The 21424-nt window shown below is 38.8% G+C and overlaps 1 protein-coding gene across 5 annotated transcripts; it reads left to right on the top strand.

Annotated features, from left to right (window-relative positions):
* Positions 1–8478: 8478 nt before the first annotated feature.
* Positions 8479–17512, top strand: PMS1 (DNA mismatch repair protein). 5 transcript variants are annotated; one of them, XM_078573628.1, is made up of 12 exons: positions 8479–8605; positions 9914–10144; positions 10347–10670; positions 10974–12101; positions 13594–13832; positions 13920–14046; positions 15064–15132; positions 15300–15373; positions 15602–15667; positions 16192–16295; positions 16601–16721; positions 17217–17512. In XM_078573628.1, the coding sequence occupies exons 2-11, from the start codon at positions 9914–9916 to the stop codon at positions 16681–16683; spliced, it is 2445 nt and encodes an 814-aa protein (XP_078429754.1). In that variant the 5' UTR covers positions 8479–8605; the 3' UTR covers positions 16684–16721; positions 17217–17512. The 5 variants fall into 5 exon arrangements, with proteins under 5 accessions (XP_078429754.1, XP_078429730.1, XP_078429747.1 ...); XM_078573604.1 differs by having other exon boundaries at positions 16540–16721; XM_078573613.1 differs by having other exon boundaries at positions 8484–8589; positions 16540–16721.
* Positions 17513–21424: the final 3912 nt, after the last annotated feature.

Genomic DNA, 21424 nt, shown 5'->3' with positions numbered 1-21424 from the left:
TGAAAACATTGGAAAGATATTCCTCAAACTACTCCTCTTAAGCTAATGAATATTTTAAAATACCCACAAAATAAAGTTAAGTCATCTCTCTTCTTTTATTTGGGACTTCAGGCCCTTTCAAGGTTCATTTCCAAGTCATGGACTTCGGAAAATTTATATTTTGATGCAAATATACTTGAATTGATAGTAAAATTATTGGAGCGTTGATGGTTTAATAATTTTTTTAATTTTTAATTGAATAAAACCATAAATTATTAAACTCAAAATCACTTTAGAAAAAGTGCACTTTTGGTAGACGTGAACAAGGTCGATCCGCACCGAGAATATGATATTTTTAGCCTGTTTTGTACATTTTTTTAGATCAAAGATGGTGTGGATGGGCGGAGATGCTAATCAAAACCAAAAATCTTGCTTCAAAAAAATATGATAGGACTCTGATTTTCCACCAATGATAAATATCAGAATGAAGAAATAATGGAAATATATAGGCTAATTTAATATTTTTAATGGGAAATAACTATTTAATATTGAGTTTTAAATCATTGGCCAACCTGGTTGACAACTGGAATGACATTATATTTGTTGGATTTTTGGCTTTATTCAATGAAATCCTAGCCATAGAGCCTTCAATTCAGGCAATATTTTATCCATCGACGATCGATATATTTGTATAACCCTACATTGGAAAGAGTAGTTGGGATCTTTATTATCCAAAGAATGAATGATCACATTCTAAATCAGAGTGATGCTTCACAGAGTCAGAATCTTTCAAAGTTCACAACTGATCAACAAATAAGAAATGGGGCTTATCCGTGGTTTTAATCATGTTGTCATGTCACAATTGGTGGCCAACTCAAAGTCATGCCAGAAATTTTGCTTATTCTATAATGTTATAATTGATTACTAGAGAGAAGTGACTGATATTTTTGTAAGATAGAAAATTTCACTTGAAGCACACCAGCAGCTGTAGAAGCCCATGGACAATGGGCTGATAGATCCCACAATCGTGGATTCCAAGCAAAACTCTCAAGTAGTCGTGACAGCACACTTCGGCAGTCGTGACCTTCAAGTGAAGCTCTCAAGTAGTCGCGACATCACACTTCAGCAATCAAAGCCGGCGGGCGTCGACACTCAGGCAGGCATAGCCTAGGGTGTCAATCACAGTACACGTAGCCCAATATGCCTGATAAGTCCATATGAGCTCAAATTTAGGGTAGTATTGTTTGTGTTATTTGAGTCACTGATAAACTCAAACTTTGGGTAAAAATTATGTCATTGAGGATTTGAGTTTAATCAATGAAATTTATAACTGATACTCATAAATAATTTAATTAGCTTGCGAAAAAATTTCCACAGGGGACGGATCTCAAGGGAAGTACTGTCTCAATTGGGTGAAGCAAAGACGAGAGGAGTTATGTATATGGTAGTGAATGTGTGATGAGAGTAGATAATAAGATGATAAATGGCTAATTAGGTTTTACTAAATAGGGATTAAGATGAACTAGAAAGGGGAGCGAGACGGGATTGTAACAACGGCGTGGTAAGTGGCATAAACACAAGTGGATACGGTGATAAAGATAGTGAGAATGAGGCAGACTGATAGTAGAAATGAGAGATGTAGTAATGTATGTTGGTTGAAATAGGAGGGAGAGAGATGTGTGACGAAATCGCCACGTTGTAGAGAGCACGTGAAATGAAGGTTAAGGTGAGGATAGATAGGGGATGATGACAGAGTGGATTAAGGATGGTAATGGATGAGGATGATAGATGGTGAAGACGGATAAACTAATTAAGGGTGTTCAAAATGATTCAATGTAAGGCGAAAGGCTAACCTTAGATCCCTATATTCCGCAGGAATCATGTCATCTTCCTGCTGCACATCAACCTCTCCACTTCTTTGTTGAACCCCCACAAGCACCAGAGACACCAAGGAACAGTTGATGGACCTTCAAAACTTCATTTTCTATCAATCAGCCTCAATAGGAGGAAGTGAGCTTAAAGATGATTTTTACAAAGATCGGGGCTCCATTTATATTGGTTCCATTTATATATACAACTGTATGGACGGATATAGGACAAAAAGATGAAGTTGTCCTTAAAATTTCAGCTCGATCCAAGTTCTAGATTATCGGATATCAAGCATGGAAATTCGATGATTCATAGACGTCGATTTAATTCAAATATTTCTCTCTCCTCTTCCTCGTCAGAACCGTCACATCATTTGGTTAGGGTTTTGTCTCTTATAGGCATTTAATGTGATGATTGGCTGAGATTTTTCTTCGTCATCCGCGATCGACGGATCTTGTCGGGTCACGTGTTGCCCTGGGAAAAAGACAAAAAGGAATAACGATAGTTTACTATTTAATAACTTTTGTCGCACCCTACGTGGCCCCACATCAGCGCACGCCATGTAAGCAATTTCTCCTTCCAAGCCAATAGAAATGTGAAATGTATGTGACACGTGTAGACGTGATGTTCTGTTGTGCTGCCACGTCGTCGTCCGTCATTGTTGACTATTCCAAGGAGAGAGAAATAATAATATTTTAATCCTCTCTTTCTCGTGCCACGAAATGCATTTATTGCTGAAAAAATACCTCTTTTTCTGATTGGTCCACGTAACCTGCCCAGGAAAATTCAAGAAAAACACAAAATATGCTAAAATTCATATAAAATAAAAGCTCAAAAAATACAAATAAATATGTTCGACTTAGAAAAATCATGTCTTTCTAAATTTAATGTCAAGAAATTCCAAAAAATCATATTCTGAGTCAAAAAATTGTTTTCTTTCAGAATATGCTGTCAGCAAAATTGCCAAAAACACATAAAACTACAGAAAACTCAGAATATCATTCTAAAAATGAATCTAATCATTTTAAGCTTAATAACATGCATGTATGATTAATTCAATGCAAATAAACATGTGAATATGGTCATATTAAGCTACTAAAAATGCATTTTATGAGTTACTCCATAATTTTTTTAAAACCTTGGATCACTGAACCTAGCAATGAGCAAATGTCATATCCACATAGATCAATGTTAGTTTTTGAAAAGCATATTATCTGATGACTGTGGGATTGGAGAAGATATTGATAAATTAAGAATATTTAGATGGGGAGGATGATATTTAAATATAGTTAGATGAAATAACTAATGTATATAAATGAATGGAATAAGCAAGTGTGGCAAATGATGATGGCAATCAAAGTGAAAAAAAAATGTATGGATGTGATAGGGAGAGAATGATAGAGTGGGAAGAAATGTGAGAGCTACAGAATGAGAGAACATGAGAGAGAGAGAGATAGTGAGAGACGGAGAGAATGAGAGAGAGATATATACGAGAGAGTGCAGGGGGGAGAGTATGACAGAGAGAAGGATAAAGTGAGAGCGAGAGAGCGATATAATGATGGTATTAGAAGAAGTGAGAGATCTAGATAGTAAGAAAGACAGTGAGAGAGTAAGATAATGTGGGAGGGAGAGAGTGTGAGAGTGGGAGAGAGTGATAGGGTGAGGAGTGAGAGAGTGATAACAAGAAATAGTGAGAGAGGGAGAAGGAACGGGAGAGTGAGAAATGAAGAAGTAATGAAAGAGGAAGAGAGTGAGAGAGAGTGATAGTGTGAGGAGTGAGAGAGTGATCACAATAAATAATGAGAGAGGAATAAGGAATGGGAGAGTAAGAAAGGGAGAAGAAATGAAAGAAGAAGAGAGCGAGAGAGTGTGATAGAGGGAGAGAATGATAGAGTAAGAGAGTGTATGTGAGACGAGTGAGGGGGAAAGAGTGTGAGAGTGAACAAAGAAAGTAAGAGGGAGAAAATGATAGATTTGATAAATAATGAGAAAGAAAGTGATCACAAAGAGGGGGAAAGAGTGTGAGAGTGAACAAAGAAAGTAAGAGGGAGAAAATGATAGATTTGATAAATAATGAGAAAGAAAGTGATCACAAAGAGGGGGAAAGAGTGTGAGAGTGAACAAAGAAACTAAGAGGGAGAAAATGATAGATTTGATAAATAATGAGAAAGAAATTGATCACAAAGAGGGGGAAAGAGTGTGAGAGTGAACAAAGAAAGTAAGAGGGAGAAAATGATAGATTTGATAAATAATGAGAAAGAAAGTGAGAGGAGTGAGAGAATGTGAGGGAGGGAGTGTGACAGAATGAGAGAATAAGAGAGGGAGAGGGAGAGTGAGAGAGTGTGTGTAAGAATGAGAACGAATGAGAGACCGAGAGAGTAAGAGGGGGAGAGTGTGATAGTGGGAGTAAACGAGAGGTAAGGAGAGCGACAAAGAAAGTAAGAAGAGTAGGAGAGGGAGATAGTGAGGCTATGTGAGAGTTAGAGAATTGTAGAAGGGGATGGTGAGAGAGGAAGAGTGAGAGGGAAATAATGAGTAGAAAGATGGAGGGAGAGAGAGATAGATTGATAGAGAGAGAAAGAGACAGGAAAAAAGACATATAGTTGGACCAAAAAAGAGAGAGATCAATATGAAGGATAGAGATAGAGAAAGACACAGAAACAAAGAGGAAGATGGAGGGAAAAAATAGATAAATTATGAATGATATAGAGAGCAAGGTGGAGGGAGAATGAGAGATAGATAGACGAGGGAGAGAGAGACGAAGATGGAAGGAGAAAGAGATACAGATAGATAAATGGTGAGAGAGAGTTCAAGATGCACAAACAGAGGAAGACAAAGGAAGAAAGAGAGAGATTGTTCTGAATAGGGGGATAGGAAAATGTAGGACATAAGGGAGATTTCTGGGGGAGAGGGACGACGAGGGACTTATCCTCCTCTATTTATTATATTATTAATAAGAAAAATATTAATCCTATCAAATTTGTTCTTTGATTTGGTTTGACATGTGAACCAAAACCGGAGTGGACGTTAAGTGTGCCCTTAAAAGGCTCACTGTCAGTCCAATGATAACACACTAATTAATCGACTAATATCATATTTTTCTTTTTTAATTTGCACAAAAATGATTATACATGTATGTTATCAAGATTAAAAAAATTGAATCTATTTTTAGAATGATACAATAATTTTATGGATTTTTGGTATTTTTATAGATTTCTACGATATCATATTCATTAAGAAAATAATTTCATAAATTGAATATATTTTTAATAATTTAAAGAAATTAAATTCGAAGATATATTTTTTTACGAAGTCAAAATATATATGTCTAACAATTGTATGAATTAAAAATATTTTTTGAATTATTTAATGCATTTTAAGGTTTTTAACATTTCCAGAATTTTTGTGCAACGCTGGCAATGTGAAGACAGAAAATCTATATTTGGAATCATGTATCATAATATTTGACAGTCCAGAATCATGCGTAGGTTCATATTTGTATTCTCTTTCCATCATTATGGTTGGATCTATAAATAGATATTGATTCATGTTAAAATCATCAAGAATTACTCCTGCTTTCGTAGACTTAGAGAAATAAAGTGGTTATAAGATTCCTGAAGTTTTATTGTTGTTCATCAGATTGAAGTTAGAAAGTGAAATAGAAGTGGAGGCAATCTCTTGCTATTCCAAATTGCCTCGATTCTGGCAGAATATAAGGATCTCCAATGAGTATTCTTGCACATAATTTGTCATCTTCTTCTCAACACCATCCATCCATACATTTACTCGTCATTCATATCTATTGTGATCAATCATGTAAACTTATGCTACTTTTCATCATTCTCATCTCGCTGGATTTCTTCTTTCATACAAAATATATTTTTTCATCCCCTAATTACCATCTAGAAGGCATTTAATCCCTAATATTTTTCCATGTGGCTAAAAACCTTTCTCATGATTTATTAGTCAAATTCCTTAATGAGTGAAGGTTTATAAATTTTTTTTATAAAAAAATTATTGGTTTGCTCAAACAAACAACAAAAAATTATTACCCTAAATGTGAGTTCATCATCTGGCTTCATCCAGTCTGACTGACCTTTAGTCAGGTTGTGTGATCTTTCTTATCCACATTCCACATCATGTTCAGCATTTATTATAAAACCTTATTTTATTATAATTCAAGTGCAATGTATGTAATAAAGTAAAAGGACATGTACATTGATGAATCAATTACGATGAGATGATAATACAACGATTAATTATCCACAATATTTATAATCGTATGCAAGGACATCAAAATATCCAAATAAAATAACACTGCCTACTTCTGATCATATGATGATGATGGTTGATCCGATAACCATTTGTGTGTAGACAGTAAGAGATTGGTTTCTCTTTAGGGAAAAAGTTCTCTACATCCATGGATATTTTTGTACCTGACTGCCAAAAATGTTGACTCTATTCATTGTTGTATAAGTTGTTTTTAGATGAGACACGAAGGACATCTTTTTGATGGATAGTTGTGTTTTGGCTATGAGCTATAGGCCCCTAATAAAAGGACTCTAAACAGTCAGTTCAGTTGTATATATAAGTCCATGGAGGTGATTATGTAGTTTTGGTGGGATACTTTGCCTCATCATGAGAGGAGACTGACCAAAGGAATAAGATTTGACTATGACCTTGACAAAGTAGAATTAAAATACGATTTATTTGATGATTTCACAAAGCATCGTTTATAACTAGAATAATCAATAAAGGTTTGACACTTTACCCACGCCCTTAGTCATGCTATGAGTAAGTGATTATATGTACACTTATGACATACAGGTTCCATGAAAGATTACCTGAATTCCTGTTTACCTTTTAGAACATATATTTGCTAATCAAGAATCTGGGGTTAAAAAATTATTTAAGGTTCTGATTTAAGTAAAATATTTATAATGCCTTTTTAACCCATAGAATGAGTATGGGTCGACTTATAGAGAACTCCAGCATAATACTTTGTTTTTAAAACGTATTTTTAGAATTTTAAAGTTGAAGCTATATTTAACCAATTAAATTAAAATAATATAAATTGATTAAAAATAATAAAATTTGTGAGAATAATGAAAATCATTGAAATAAATAATACTGATAATTATCAAATTTTACTAATACAATAACGTTTTATGCATTTTATGTAATTATTAGCATATTAATAAAATTAAAAATAATCAAATCCAATAATTTTAACCTTTATTGGTGTTATAGTGGTGCTAGTGGTGAAGATTGCAGGTGGTTGGCACTGTGACAAGAAAAATGATGGGTCGTTGGTGATACTAGCATTATTTTCTGGATGTAGTCGATGACCTCAGAAATTTATGAATAATGGATATCTTGCACAATTGTAACCTATGAGGGAAAAAAGAGAAACATGATGAAAAAATAGATTGAACATACTTACCTCATCGTCACCCCAGTTAGGGGTCAATATTATGTTCTCTTATTCTTCTTCTTCAGATGAGTGGATCTGGCTCTGTGCTCTCCCAGTTTACACTCTCCAGGGATAATACAGCCAATAGAACTGATACACTCATCCCCAAACAAAGAGTTGAGACAGAATTCAAGGATGTGATACAAGGAGGGGGAAGAGAATTTTAAATGGAAGAGCATGAATGTCCTAAGCCCTTAGATACAAATCCATGGATTTTGAGGAGTGCGATGTCATGAATTACACCTTGATGCACTTTCTCATCCATCCTTCAATAGTAAAGCAGATTCCAATATCAAAATATGGAGTTAGTTCCACAAAACTTGCTTCATTTTGATATGGTCACTAAAGAGGGTTAATTTAGGGGTTCTTCATCTCGTTGAGTATCACGGATCCTATTCTGAACCTGTGCATGGATTGTTATCTCCCTCTTATCGAATTTGCATATTTAATTTAAAATTAAACTAACCAAAGTCTTGTATTTCAAATAAGGTCAATATAACATAATAATAGTTAACAGTGTAGTTAGTCCAATAAATCAGTATATATATATATATAATAGGATTTAGTAAATAATTCATGATTTTAATAATTTACCTGTAAGCGATAACTAACATACGTGGACAACGTTGTTAAGCATAAAAGTACATTATTGCTATTATTTCTCTTATCTAATTCGCACCTTTAATTTAAAATTAAACTAACCAAAGTCTTGTATTTCAAATAAGGTCAATATAACATAAGAATAATTGACAGCGTAGTTAGTCCAATAAATCAGTATATATATAAAATAGGATTTAGTAAATAATTCATGATTTTAATAATTTACCCGTAAGCGATAACTAACATACGTGGACAATGTTATTAAGCATAAAAGTACATTAATGCTATTATTTCAATGGCAGTAATGTTGTAGCTTTTTGCCCCACATGTTGATGACTCAACCTATTTATTGGTTCAAATAAATGGAATATTAATTAATATATATGTCAAATAAAGGATTAATATTATTACTAGACTAGTCCATGGCCCAAAATTCACACACATAAGCTTCATTGTATTTCAGAGGATGTACTTAAATTTTAAGAGTTTTTATGAAAAAACCTCCAATTATTAATCTAATAAATACCTGATCAAACAATTTATTTGGAGCCACCCAATGTTCTTTGATTTCTATACCTATAGTCAGATTGAAGCTTCATCACCCAAAACTCGTTGACAGTTTGAACCAAGGGCTCGCGGGAACGTGAATGCGTTAGTTTCTTGTCTGGGTGCGAAATCGCGGGGGTATCATTCTCGATTTCGTTGTTTGGAATAGGAGATTGATACATAGCCATTTGGTTTTTCCACTGGTGAAAACGTTTTCTGCGCGATGATCTCATTGTTCTTCGCTTCTACTTCGCTTTCCTTCCGTTTAAACTCACCCGGACTTATCGTGGGGGAAACTTGAGAGCAAGCTGCGATTTTTCTCTGTTCAGAATGAGGACTTTAAGTTCAAATTGTTTTTTTTTAATGAATTTAAGTGCAAATTGTATATCGGAGACGACACCTGATGGTTCTTGTGTCCCTGATGGCTGAAGTTATAGGGAACTCAGAGGAAAAAAAATAAACCCTCCCGATCGGGGCAACGTTTTGATGGCCAATTTTTTTTTAACATGGTTGAACTTCGGAGACTAGATTTCTTCACTCATCTCTCCTCTATCTTCATTCAAATGAAGAAACTCATGTAAGAAGTTGAAAAATGGTATGATTTCCTTGGAGATTAGCATGACCGCTGTGCCAGGATGACACAAGTCGAGAGATGGTCCATTTTTCTAAAAGTAAAACATCGAGTGCTATTTTAGGTATCTTGGAGAAAGATAACTGATATATGAACATCTTACTATTCAAGATGATCCTAATTTTTTATGGATTGCCCTCCCCGTTTGCACAATTATATTGTAGAGGGAACAATGGCTGTTTTCTTTTTTTTTTGAGAAGAAACCCACAATTACTGATGGAAATGCAGATACAAGTAGGGAGGTTGATCTCAGGAGGAAGGAAGATGAGTAGAGTAGATAATCTTGAAAGATGGCGAGAAGATGGTCAAGAGGATCGAGAGACGCAGGCTGACTGGAGGATCCTAGAATGGAAAAAAAAATTGAACTCCACTCGAGAACCGCTCGATTTGTCTAGTCTTTTCTTTCGGAAAGAAGAATGGAAGAGATGATTAAACTCACTGAAGAACCGCTTGGTTTGTCTACCCTTTTTTTTTTGAAAGAAGAATGGAAAAGATAAACTAAATTCACTGATGACTCACTTTGTTTGTCTACCCTTTTATAATTAGAAATGCAAACCTCCCACTTAGTTTCAAATCTTTCATCTGAAGTAGCTCTCATAAACTGTCGAATGCTATTCTCTTTATGGGGAAGAAAAAACAGCTTTAAGGAGTAAACTAAATAGTTGAAGTATTCTTCTTGTTTTTAATCGTTACTGCGTTGTTTCATTCATTTTACTCAATGCTGATGTGTAATGTGGCTTATTATCACGTTCAATAGTTCCAGATCTTAGTAAGGTTCTGGTTGCCTGCTAATTTTAGCTGCGGTCAATGTCTAGATGGCACAGGTAGCTGATGGTTTCCCAAAAATCAAGGCCATCTCTAAAGAAGATATTCACAGAATTTGCTCTGGGCAAGTAATTTTGGATCTCTCAGCGGCTGTGAAAGAGCTAGTGGAGAATAGTCTTGATGCTGGCGCTACCAGTGTCGAGATAAATCTTAAAGAGTTCGGAGAAGAATACATTAAAGTGACGGATAATGGCTCCGGGATCTCACCGGCAGACTATCAGGTAATTTCAAATATCTTTTACTTTTTCTCTTCTATTCTTTATTTTAATAAATTAAGGAGACTCCGATTTGTGACTTATTTCTTGCAAAAACGTTGTAGTTTTCTTTCAGAAATTAAATATGATAGATAAGTTCTATCACTGAGTAAGGTGAAATTTAAATACGGTTGCATAATACGGTTGTTTTTCTTCCCTTCGTGTGCAGACTCTTGCCCTTAAGCATCATACCTCTAAGATATCAAAATTTCCAGATCTTCAGTCCCTAACGACATTCGGCTTCAGAGGAGAGGCCTTGAGCTCTCTTTGTGCTCTTGGGAGTTTGTCAGTGGAGACCAGAACAATAAATGAAGCAGTTGGGACACGCTTGAAATTTGATAAATATGGATTACTAATGTCTGAGACAAAGGTGGCACGTCAAGTAGGCACAACCGTTACTATTGAGAAGTTATTCTCCTCACTGCCAGTAAGATTCAAGGAGTTCATCCGCAACATCAGACGAGAATATGGGAAGCTCGTTTCTTTGGTTAACGTGAGTATTTTGTTCTCTAATACCAGCTGGCAGACTTTTCTTCTTTCATTTTCTGGGACCATTTCAAGCATCTGTCCGTAGTATTATTAACTCATGATTGATGTTTTATATTCATTCACCAGAGATCAATGAACCCAGCCAGCCTTTGCCCTAAAATTAAAGCTTTATTTTTCGATAACTGAAGTTCAAAACGAACTTTATTACATCTAATTTTTAATTGGTACACTGCAGAAATTATTAGTCAGGTTTAGTCTGCATCTGACGCTTGGAAAATTTTGAGATGCTTTGTCTTATTCCTTGTAGGCATATGCGCTGATTGCAAAAGGCGTTAGGTTTGTTTGCACAAATATAACTGGTAAGAACGTGAAAACAGTGGTCCTGAAGACACAAGCAAGTAGTTCTCTGAAAGAAAACATCATTAATACCTTCGGCCTGAACTTCTTCTCTTGCCTTGAAGCACTACATTTGACTGTCTCAGAAGGTATCACAGTTGAGGGCTTTCTTTCAAAGCCTCTACAGGGCACTGGCCGCAATTTAGGGGACAGACAGTTCTATTATGTCAATGGACGTCCTGTAGATATGCCAAAGGTGGGAAAGCTTGTCAATGAATTGTACAGATGTTCAAATTCAAAGCAGTATCCTATAGTCATCCTGAACATGATCATGCCGACACAGTCATATGATGTGAATATAACTCCTGATAAGAGGAAGATTTTCCTCTCAGATGAGTGCCATGTCATGAGCTCTCTGCGGGAGGCTCTGGAGAAAATATATGCTCCTGGACACTGTAGTTATAAAGTTAACAAAATTGAATCCACCCAGGAGGCATCTCATGAGGAGATGGATACAGAAAATGCTAGTTGCGATATCGTTATTCATTCAGGTTCACTGAACACTTTCAAAGGTGATGAAGTCGTAGAAGCAGGAAAAGAGTTTGGTGGAGTGGGAGAAGGTATTTTAGTCTCAGGTGAAGTTCTTATATCAGAGGAGAAAGAAAACCCTGAGGATTATCAGCAAGAGATTTTAACGGCTGATCAGTTTTTCATATCGAGAAGTTCCCCCAGCCTGCTGTCAAAATCTTCAGGCCCCCCCAATTCAGGAAAATCAGTGGAGTGCGATAGAACACAATATGCCAAACCGGGTACTGCCGTCAACTTTATTCAATCCTCTCTATCCAAATTTTTAGATGTGAAGAAAAGGAAGCATGAAAGTAGTCTATGCTCGGAGATGCCACTATTGAGGAACAATATGGATCCTGTTCAGGCAGAGGAATTAAGTACATATCTGGCACCGCCCCTCTGTGGGACTCTTGAGGATGAGACTTCATCAGAAGGGAATCAAAACAAGGCCTCGAAAAGGATTACTGTCGCTGAAACTGCGACGAAAATGAGAAGTCAAAGCCCTGTTACGTGTCCTATGGGTAAAAATGAGGTACGCAAATGATTGGAAAATGGCTTTATCTTTTTTTTTGTTATTTCCGTTTTACTTATTCCGTCTTTTTGATGAAATCATGTTTCCAGATATGTTTTTGTATCCGTTTTTCCATCATTTGATTTATGCGGAGGGGCAGATTAATTTTTAACTTGGACCTTCTCTTTATCCTTTATTAAATGTGAGATTTTTGGTTTCAATTTACGTGGTCGTGTTTCTTTAGTATATAATGGTGATAAATATGGTATTTCAAGAAAAATAAATATCGGTGATAAGTATTGTGTTTTGCAGTAATTCTTCTCGTTATCTTTACAAGATTTATTTTCTTGGATATTAAGTTTCTTTTGGTTGTAGAAAGAAACAAATCTATTAACTTTATATCATTCTGATACATTTGTCTCGGAATTTAGTTATGAAGAGAAGGAGCCTGGGTCGTTGAGAGGAAAGGATACTGGTTCGTCGAGTGGTTTTTTGTAACCATTCTCCACCCATTCCGTAGTTTAGAAAGCTCTAGACTAACCTCCCATTCTGCCACAGATCCAGGATACCGAATGCTCTCATCCTTCTTGAGCTCCAGCCGAATGCAGCCTTGCTCCAAGAAAATTGTCAATGCTTCCCTATTCTTCAATAAGTGTCCTCACCCCTCAGCCTTATAGCCTCTTTGCAAACCTTTTCCTCCCCAATCGACCTGTCTTGGCCCTCCCTATTCGCAAGGGGCCTATCTTCGGCTCTAAATTGCTAAGTCATTGCATGTTGCCCTGCTGCAGACGACCTTCTGTACTTCTTTACTCCGTTGAAATGGGTCACTGCTCGACCCTCGTCCTGAACCGCTTTTAGCCCTGCTTCATTCCACGTCTGTCTGGCTTTGAACCCCCTCCTCTCTCCCGCCCGCACCCCCCCCCCCCCCCCAACCCCCCCCCACACACGCTCACCATCACCACCAACTTTTCTTTGGTTCAATATTTAGGACCATATCATATTGTTTTTTTCCAAAAGAAATCTGCAAATCCCATTTTGTATCCTTTAAAGGATTGAAACCATGGAGTTTCAAAGTAGAGTTTTTAGAGAAAACATTAATCTCAAGTTGTGATTCAGTTTCTTCCTTGGGTGTTACTATCTGAGTTAAGATCTAATAATCCAAATGATTTTTTAAGAAATCTCAGAAAATATCAAAATGTGATTTTGTCTCTAAGAAATCCACGGATGAGAGTAACTTCTGTTTTCTATGATTTTTAGTACCAATCTCCGAGTAAAATTTTAAACAGTTATGTTCTTGAAACTCGAGTAATAATCACTATTAACTATTTACAGTGAACATGTGAGCTGGATTTAAATGTTGCTGAAATTGAATAAAAGAGATGTTGCATGTTAAAATATTAAAACCTGGTCAAATATAAAACCTTTTATTTGTAGTGGCGCGATGTGCTTTGTATAATCCTATGAAGACAATTATTTTTTCTCGGTATGATTCATCTTAAGTTTCAACTCACAGGATCTGTCATTATGTCTGGATGATGCGGAAACACGAAACGCTAATACTGAAAATGATGAATCCTTTGATGGAAGTCCTTCCCGCCTAGCATCAGATTACAAAGACGTTAGTTTGCCAAAGACGCACTCAGCCGAGGGATCATCTTTTCTTCATTTTAACATCGATGAAGTTTGCGCTAGAAGATCTCAGAGCCTAAGTTATAATTCTGTCGCATCAAAAAATAGATCAGACAATGAGAGGTCCCCATTTAGTGTGCACTTCGTTTCCTGTTGTGTTATGAGAACTGCCTACTTGTCTCTCCCAATTTTTTTTATTCTGTGATTCAGGTGCTACTCGGCTGCAACATTAATGGCCGTTCAATTAGAAAATCAGAGAGAGAAAGCTGAACTGCTCAATGCAGCTACGTTCGAGTTGGAGAAATATTTCAAAAAAGAGGACTTCGGAAGAATGAAGGTCTTTTATCTAATGTCCATGAATACATGGGTCTAAGGTTTACTTTCCTTGTTGAGCATGCTTGAGTCAACTTATTTCTTCTGTAAGATCTCAAACATCTGTTACCTCAGTTAACTGTGATGTCTTGTTTCCTGAACTAATTGGCCATGACTTTATGATAAGGTCTTCCTATGACTTATCACTCCAAAAGGGTGAGACGAAGCCACAACCACATGCATCTTAATCCCACATGGACAAGTTCAAACAAATGCGGGACTGGTCACAATCGGACCAATAAATAAGACTGAGGATGGATCTGGCAGAACGTTGTTTTTGAACCTCCAAGAAGCGGTTACCCTCATCGGCTGGAGCTGGGAGATCCTCTTGTTCAGAAGGGGATTCACTGATCCAGTGTCTCCATTGTGTCTTCTCAATTCCGTACTGATATTGAAATGATATCAGAACGGACAAATGGTCCTTGTGTAATCGAAATTTGATGTCGGACCACAACAAGAAAGAGATTGGATCGAAATAAGAGATGAATAAGGATTGAAAAATTCAAGATATCAGGACATAAGGATTGAGAGATCTAACTGCTTCTTGACTGGATGCCTTGTGCTTCATATCCTGTCTTTATTTACAGGCTCATATGCCCCTTTTTCTTTGCATACTGACGTGGACCTGTCTCTTTTCTCGGCTCACCTTTGGTAACTTGATAATAACATATCATTCTTTTTTATTACTTTTTTCTGAACTGGAGCTGAGCGGGATTCATTATTCTGTTGAATCTGGATCTATCCTCCTCGAGTATAAGTCAATTAAGCCAGTCTATTAAGAGTTGTTACACTTTTTGTCTGTGATTGACAGCCATTTCCTTAGGGCCGACTTTCTTAAGAGAATGTTACGTCTCCTTGTTTTGAGTGACATCATGGTCTCCTCTTCCAGCGTCTTAAATTGGTCTTAAGTTATTTTTGTAGCATAATTTTTTCAGTTCATCGGCGAGGATACATCAAATGACAATAAGCCACATTTTATTAGGTAATTGGACAATTCAATCTTGGTTTTATCATTGGGAAGTTGGATGCAGACTTATTTATTGTCGACCAAGTAAGCTCCAAGGATCGTGATTTTCTATTTTCCTATCATTTTTTCAATGTTTCATGGATAAAATTCCTTATGCCTTCATTTTCCTATTTAAAGAGAATATTTTGAAGACCTTAAGTTATGGTTGTGTTTTTTGATGTAACAAAAACTATGGCTTCCTCGAATGGCAGCATGCGGCGGACGAAAAATATAATTTTGAGCGGCTTGCAGCATCAACTGTCTTGAATCAACAGCCATTGCTTAAGTGAGTTTCTTGCCCTTTCTCTTATCCGTCGTGTCCCATTTTCATCATGGTATTTGATTTTACGGTGCTGAATTAATTGCCACAAGTGTTGATTTTATTATATTAAATTACTCTTCATATCCTTGGGGCCTAATTTTCCTCATTTTGGATATTTATTTTATGATGCTTGATATTCATTTTCTCAGCGCCAGAATTATCTATATCATCATTTTAAATTCAATTTCACAGGCCTCTAAGGCTGGAACTTTCACCAGAGGAGGAAGTTATTGCGGTTATGCATTCAGAAACAATTAGGTAAGTTTCAATGTTGATTAGCGTGCCTTTTGGTGTTGATGTACGACGTAGCTTTCAACAACTTAAGTCACCATCCATAGACTCCATAATTTAAATGATGTAATGACTTATGCAAACTAGCCAAGCTTACACATATAGATCCCTAAAACACTACCAGTACAAGGTCAACCCCTCCATTATCTCTATATAACTTGGGGAAAACAGGTTGGCATGAGGCCCTCGACTTCATGGGTAAGTCCATCCATAGAAGTCTGCCTCCCCTTGAACATCACCTCATTTCAATGGAGCCATATTGCCAATGCTCGGCCATTCTCCTCCCTCCTACAACCACTCTTCTGCAAAGACATCCATTTCATGGTTTCGTAACTGATTATCCTCGTCTGAATTTGACTCCCTTAATTTTCAGCCGAGGGTTAGTATTTAAACAGTCTTTGTTGGTTATTTAGTTTTTCCTCATATGTACCAGATTTCACGTCCCTTCTGGTTATTAGAATTTGACTGCTGAAATTTCTTCATATCCTCAGGAAAAATGGGTTCTCACTTGTTGAAGATGCCAACGGCCCACCAGGTCAACATTTTCTTCTGACTGCCGTGCCATTCAGCAAGAATATAACATTCGGAGTCGAAGGTAATTATATTGTTCATAGGAAATAACATGGATATAGGCCTTTGCATAGGTTACTGTCGTGGAAGGAATGGGAGAGAACTATAGAGGGAAAGGAGAGAATTATAATGGTACTTAAAGGGAACCCTTGGCAGAGGTTGAGGGCCATATTAATATCTGTTTTCAACAGTAGTTTGTGTGATCCAGAGTCTTTCTTCACAAAAAGTGTGGGATCCAGAGTCCTAAAAAAAATAGTGGTATTCAACAGATGTGAAGGAGCTTCTATCCATCCTTGCTGATGTTGAAGGGGAATGCTCTATGATTTGTAGCTACAAAATGGACACTCAAGATTCTCTGTGCCCATCAAGAGTCCGTGCAATGTTGGCTTCCCGTGCTTGTCGCTCATCCGTGAGAATTGGTGATCCCCTTGCAAAGATCGAGATGCAGAAGGTATGCATCTCATATCTTATTCAGGTTTATTTCTTTTTCAATTCCGTATTTTAGTCATGGATTTTGAACAAAAACATAATCTGACAATCACTTGGACCTAAATTGAGATGGCCATGATAGGCTGGAATATTCCAAGTTGATAAGGAGGCAGGGTTTCAATTCCATATTTTAACCATGGATCTCAAATAAAAACATAATCTGAGAATCACTAGGACCTAAATTGAGATGCTCATGATAGTCTGGCATAGTCCAAGTTGATCGGGAGTCGAGGGTTGTCTTAGACAATGCAGAGATTAGAGAGATTAAATACACGGGGGGAGATTTAGAGTGGGGCATCGTGAGCTACTCCTATTGCACAAATTATCTTTTTGATCAAGAAAGAGAGGGGGGTTGGGTTTGGAATTATTCTAAGAGGGAGACTGGGTCACGAGTGAGAGAGAGAGGGGATAAACTTGGGTATTTGTAACTTCTCATCTTGGGCTTTTATTTTGGCAGATTGTGCAGAACCTGAGCGGTCTAAAGTCCCCATGGAACTGCCCTCATGGGCGCCCCACGATGCGGCACTTGGTGGACTTGGCCACCCTCTCCTCTCCATGACTGCTCTCTCCTTTCCCTCATCCCTCACCATTTTTCCTTGCTGTGTGCCATCCGCCTCTGTATTCCACTTTTGTTTTCCTTAACTTGGTGTCGAAAAACCCTGATCATTTTTGTGATTCTGTTCCTTCAGTCCTCGTCGGAAGAAGAAAGACCGATTCCAAGCGATTTACAAGAAGTCCTGAAAAAAGTTATCATTTTTTGGGTCAGCCTTCATGTGTTAAGGGAAACTTTTAATTGAACTGCTTCAATGCCAGCTCTCAGCATTCAGAATCATTCAATAAATTGTTGAAAATGAGAAACACAAGCAGTAGCAGGTTCTTTCAGATGGATTTTTTGTCTGCCCTTTGACTTTCTTTGTCCTGGTGAACATCACCAAGTCCAGGAGTAGAAAGTCTACTGCCAGACATGCCCTAGACCCTCATCAAGGAAGGGCTGTTTGATTGACTCTTGTTTCAGAGTCATGTCTGGATCCAGTTGGGGAACAGTTATGTGCTCCTCTGTGATTTAGGACCCAATCATAGTTCAACAGACCGTCAAGGCATCAAATGTCTAAGAAATAATATTTACGAATAAGACCCTCAATTTATTTTTTTAATTATATGTCGTTAAGGGCTTAAAGGATGTTGATACAATCATCGTGAATCATTGTGATGGAGATCATATCTAGAATTCAAGAAATGGAAGAGATAAGAAGAGATAGATAGGTTAATGAACCCTAAAGAGTTACTTTGAAGATGGTGAAGGGCAGGATGGGAGTACAAGACAGAAGACTGGATCTGCGGTTGTCAGTCGTGTGCATCACGAGGGCGGTAGGGATTGAGATTCAAATCTGATGGAGGACCATCGGGAAGTTCCAGCTCAAGCTCGCCAGCAGCTGTGTCGTGGAGCCCGAGCCGACACGAAGGACCTGGGCTTGAAGTACACAGCTTGACGATCGGTCCGATGGTTTGTTTACTTCTGCATTTTTCTTTTATGAACCTTCTATGGCCCCCGTGTTTAGGACCCGTGTCTTGTTTCGTGTTGCATTTTTTTTAATCCGGACCATTAGGGGAATGTCTCTCATTGGACAATTCCCCTAATGGGCCCATTAGGGCAACCACCCTTACCTATATAAGGGATGGCATGCCCTAATGCCCTCTTGAACTTCATCGTGAAATTAGAATTGCATGTTTTTTTCCTTGGAGGTTCCGCCTTCTCCCACATGGAGATCTGGGGTATTGTTTGGTAGAATAGTTGAGGGGAAGACGATCAAGAACCGAGTGGTTGCAGCCAGTTCACCACAGCCAACCCATATCAGCGCTGAAAGATCGCTGGTGTTGCTGCCACTGATGCTATAACCATCCGGTCTGTAGAGGCTCGTCATTGGTGCCCAGGAATCGCCATGCTGCTTGCTGCCTCCTTCAGTGTTGCCGCGGATCTTTCTGACATTGCCGGATCCAGTCGCATCCTACAGCTGAGATTACCTTTGCCAGTTTCGATCCAGGATTTCCCGACCGTTGACGCCCGTCCACGACCAACTGTGGACCTCCATAACATTGTGCTGCGTCCACAGCCTGCGGGTTGATCGACAACTGTAACCGCCTCATCGGCGGCGTTTCTCGACCACGGTTAATTCGCCGTTGTTCCTGCCGTGGGATCGATCGACCCTAGCCCTCGGTCTGCCCAAACGACTGTGGTTCGCCATCTTTCCTGCAATGCCTTTTGACTCTTGGGCTCCCATCAAGCTAGTGAAGGAATGCTTGTTGACCAGTCGGCCAACCCAGATGTTGATCGGCCTTGGTCAGATGACTGTGTCTCGATTGATCGCTGCAGCCGGGGTTGATCGTGGCCCCTCCGGTGGCTTCCGACAGCAACCTCCTCACTATTCAATCATCTCGGACTCCAGACCGGGAACAACCGCTGCTGGTGGGTTTTTGGCCACGTCACCTTCCAGCGATGAATCGACCGTGGATGACTACCAGAATGTGTTACTCTGACATTGTCGAACATCGCCCTGAGTATTCCACCTGCACTCTGCTCGCCCAAACCGTTGCCTTCAGGTCACGCTTTCCCACTCTTCTTAGTTTTCAGTTTGGTTATCTCCATCAGTGCCAACTTCAACGCTCCTCTGCCTGAGTTTAGTCTCATAGAGATAGCCACCAGAGTGACATTCGAGAATTTCATTCTTTGGTGTCGGACTGGGATCACTAACGACGACAGTTGGGGACACCTACGGGCAGTGATTGCCTCCCCATTACGTCGGTGTTATAACGGGTCTGTCGGGTCATTGGGAGCTTGTCAAACCCTAGACCCCTCGTGTCTTCCATCGGTCCTTCGATCTAGTTGGCAACTACCAAAGTGCCTTCTCGTTCATTTGCTAAACGACTGCATTAGATCAGCATTGTATCATATCTTGCCCATCCCTGTGGTGTAACATGAGCTGACGGTCAGTCACGTCGTGTTACATCAAAATCAAATTGGATCATTGTAATTTTGATCGAAATAGTCATTCTATCAGAAGTCAATTCTATCTGAACTGATCAAATTTCTCCATCCAAAATTATTCTGACTGTTCGATCAAGAATTCTCTCATTCATGCTCTCTCACTCGCTCTCTCTTTCTTGTTCTCTCATTCTCTCTTAATTAATTTGAGCAATCTTATTAGATCTCACCCAAACAGTTGGAATCAAATTGGTTTGGGTTATTCCCTTTTTCTAGCCCACACCTTTATCGCATTTTAGATGGAAGGGCTGATCTTGGCTGATCAACTATTGGTTGCTCAGAGGAGAGAGATATAAGGCAGGTCAACAAGAGTAGCCTAGCACCATGGGAGCAGGGAATAAAACCTTAGAAAATAAGTAGAATTTCTCAATCTCATTCACATTCTATCTGCCTTAAATAGGCAGACAGACTATTTCGCTTTTACTTAAAACCCAATGATAAAATTAGGAAGTCACATTCTAACCTTGTAATCCAACCCCTCAAGCTGGTAATGCCATAGTTCATTGCACACTCCGCAACAAGGGCGCTTTGTGTCCTTCGCAGTCCTACTTCAGTCCGACTAATGATCAACATCCGATCAAGCAAAATAATCCAGTGGTGAACATCCAGTCAAACTGGGTCAACACTCGGTCAAAGCGGAGTTAGTCGTGGTCAATGCCATGGTCTTCCTGTAGTCCATCTATAGTCGTTTACAGTTATCCCCTTGGTCATCCCAAGTTGGCTGGGTCTGCATCAGGCTCTCCTGGGATGCCCTTAGTTGCCTGGGGGCATCAGGCTCTCTCAAGTCATCCTGAGTTTCTTGGATCTGCATCAGGCTCTCCCTGGTCTTTGGTGTCTTTTGGTACTCTCCCTGTTCTCTCTTGGGCTATCTCGAGTTGACTTCCGTGCCCTCATCCACTCTACCCTCTACGGCATCCCAAAGCCTTCCACACCGTCACAGATATCACATTTGTTGGGCCCCACCATGCAGTCAAACAGTTTCTAGGCGTCAGCAATAAGTATATCTGATGCTCTCTGGAGGTGCACAGGCTCTTCACAAGCTGCAGTCAATACCCTAGTCAACACTGAGATTTGTGTAGTCAACTCCATGACCTTCTGCCATGGTCCCACACTGCAAAATGGCGCAGCAAATAATGCCACCACCGTTATTTTTGTCAGATTCAGCTTCATCATTCCTAAGTCACCATTCTTCAAGAAGTTGGGCTCCCCCAGCTCCTTTCCAGACAGGTAGTCAATCTTGTTCTACAGCTCCGTGAATGTCCCGACAATGTGCAATGTGTGAAAGTCTAGCACCGGTGTGTACATTTTCCTGTTCTGGCCTGGGCGGTTGACGATGATCACCTGCCATAGAACCATGCTTTATTTCCTCGTAGACAGGTCTTGTGCAATCTTCCCACGTCCCTCTACAAGAAAGTGGGAAGTTAGTGGCGGCTGGGAAGATAGTGGTTGTTTTCTTTTTTTATGAGCTGTAGTCGACATTAGGCACGAGTGTGCGTCCCTTGAACTTTCTTCTGACCCTCTGGTTGATATCCTGCTCACAGATTCTGCACCCTGGTTGCATGTTCAAACCAAGGGAAGTCCCCGCTGGAGCCCTTGCTCTTGGCGGTGCTGCAAGGGCAATTGAT

The sequence above is a fragment of the Wolffia australiana genome, chromosome 1, assembly GCF_029677425.1.
Source record: "Wolffia australiana isolate 7733 chromosome 1, ASM2967742v1".
Classification (NCBI taxonomy): domain Eukaryota; kingdom Viridiplantae; phylum Streptophyta; class Magnoliopsida; order Alismatales; family Araceae; genus Wolffia; species Wolffia australiana.
Note: the sequence above shows the minus strand (reverse complement) of the source record. Positions and strands in the feature narration are given on the sequence as shown.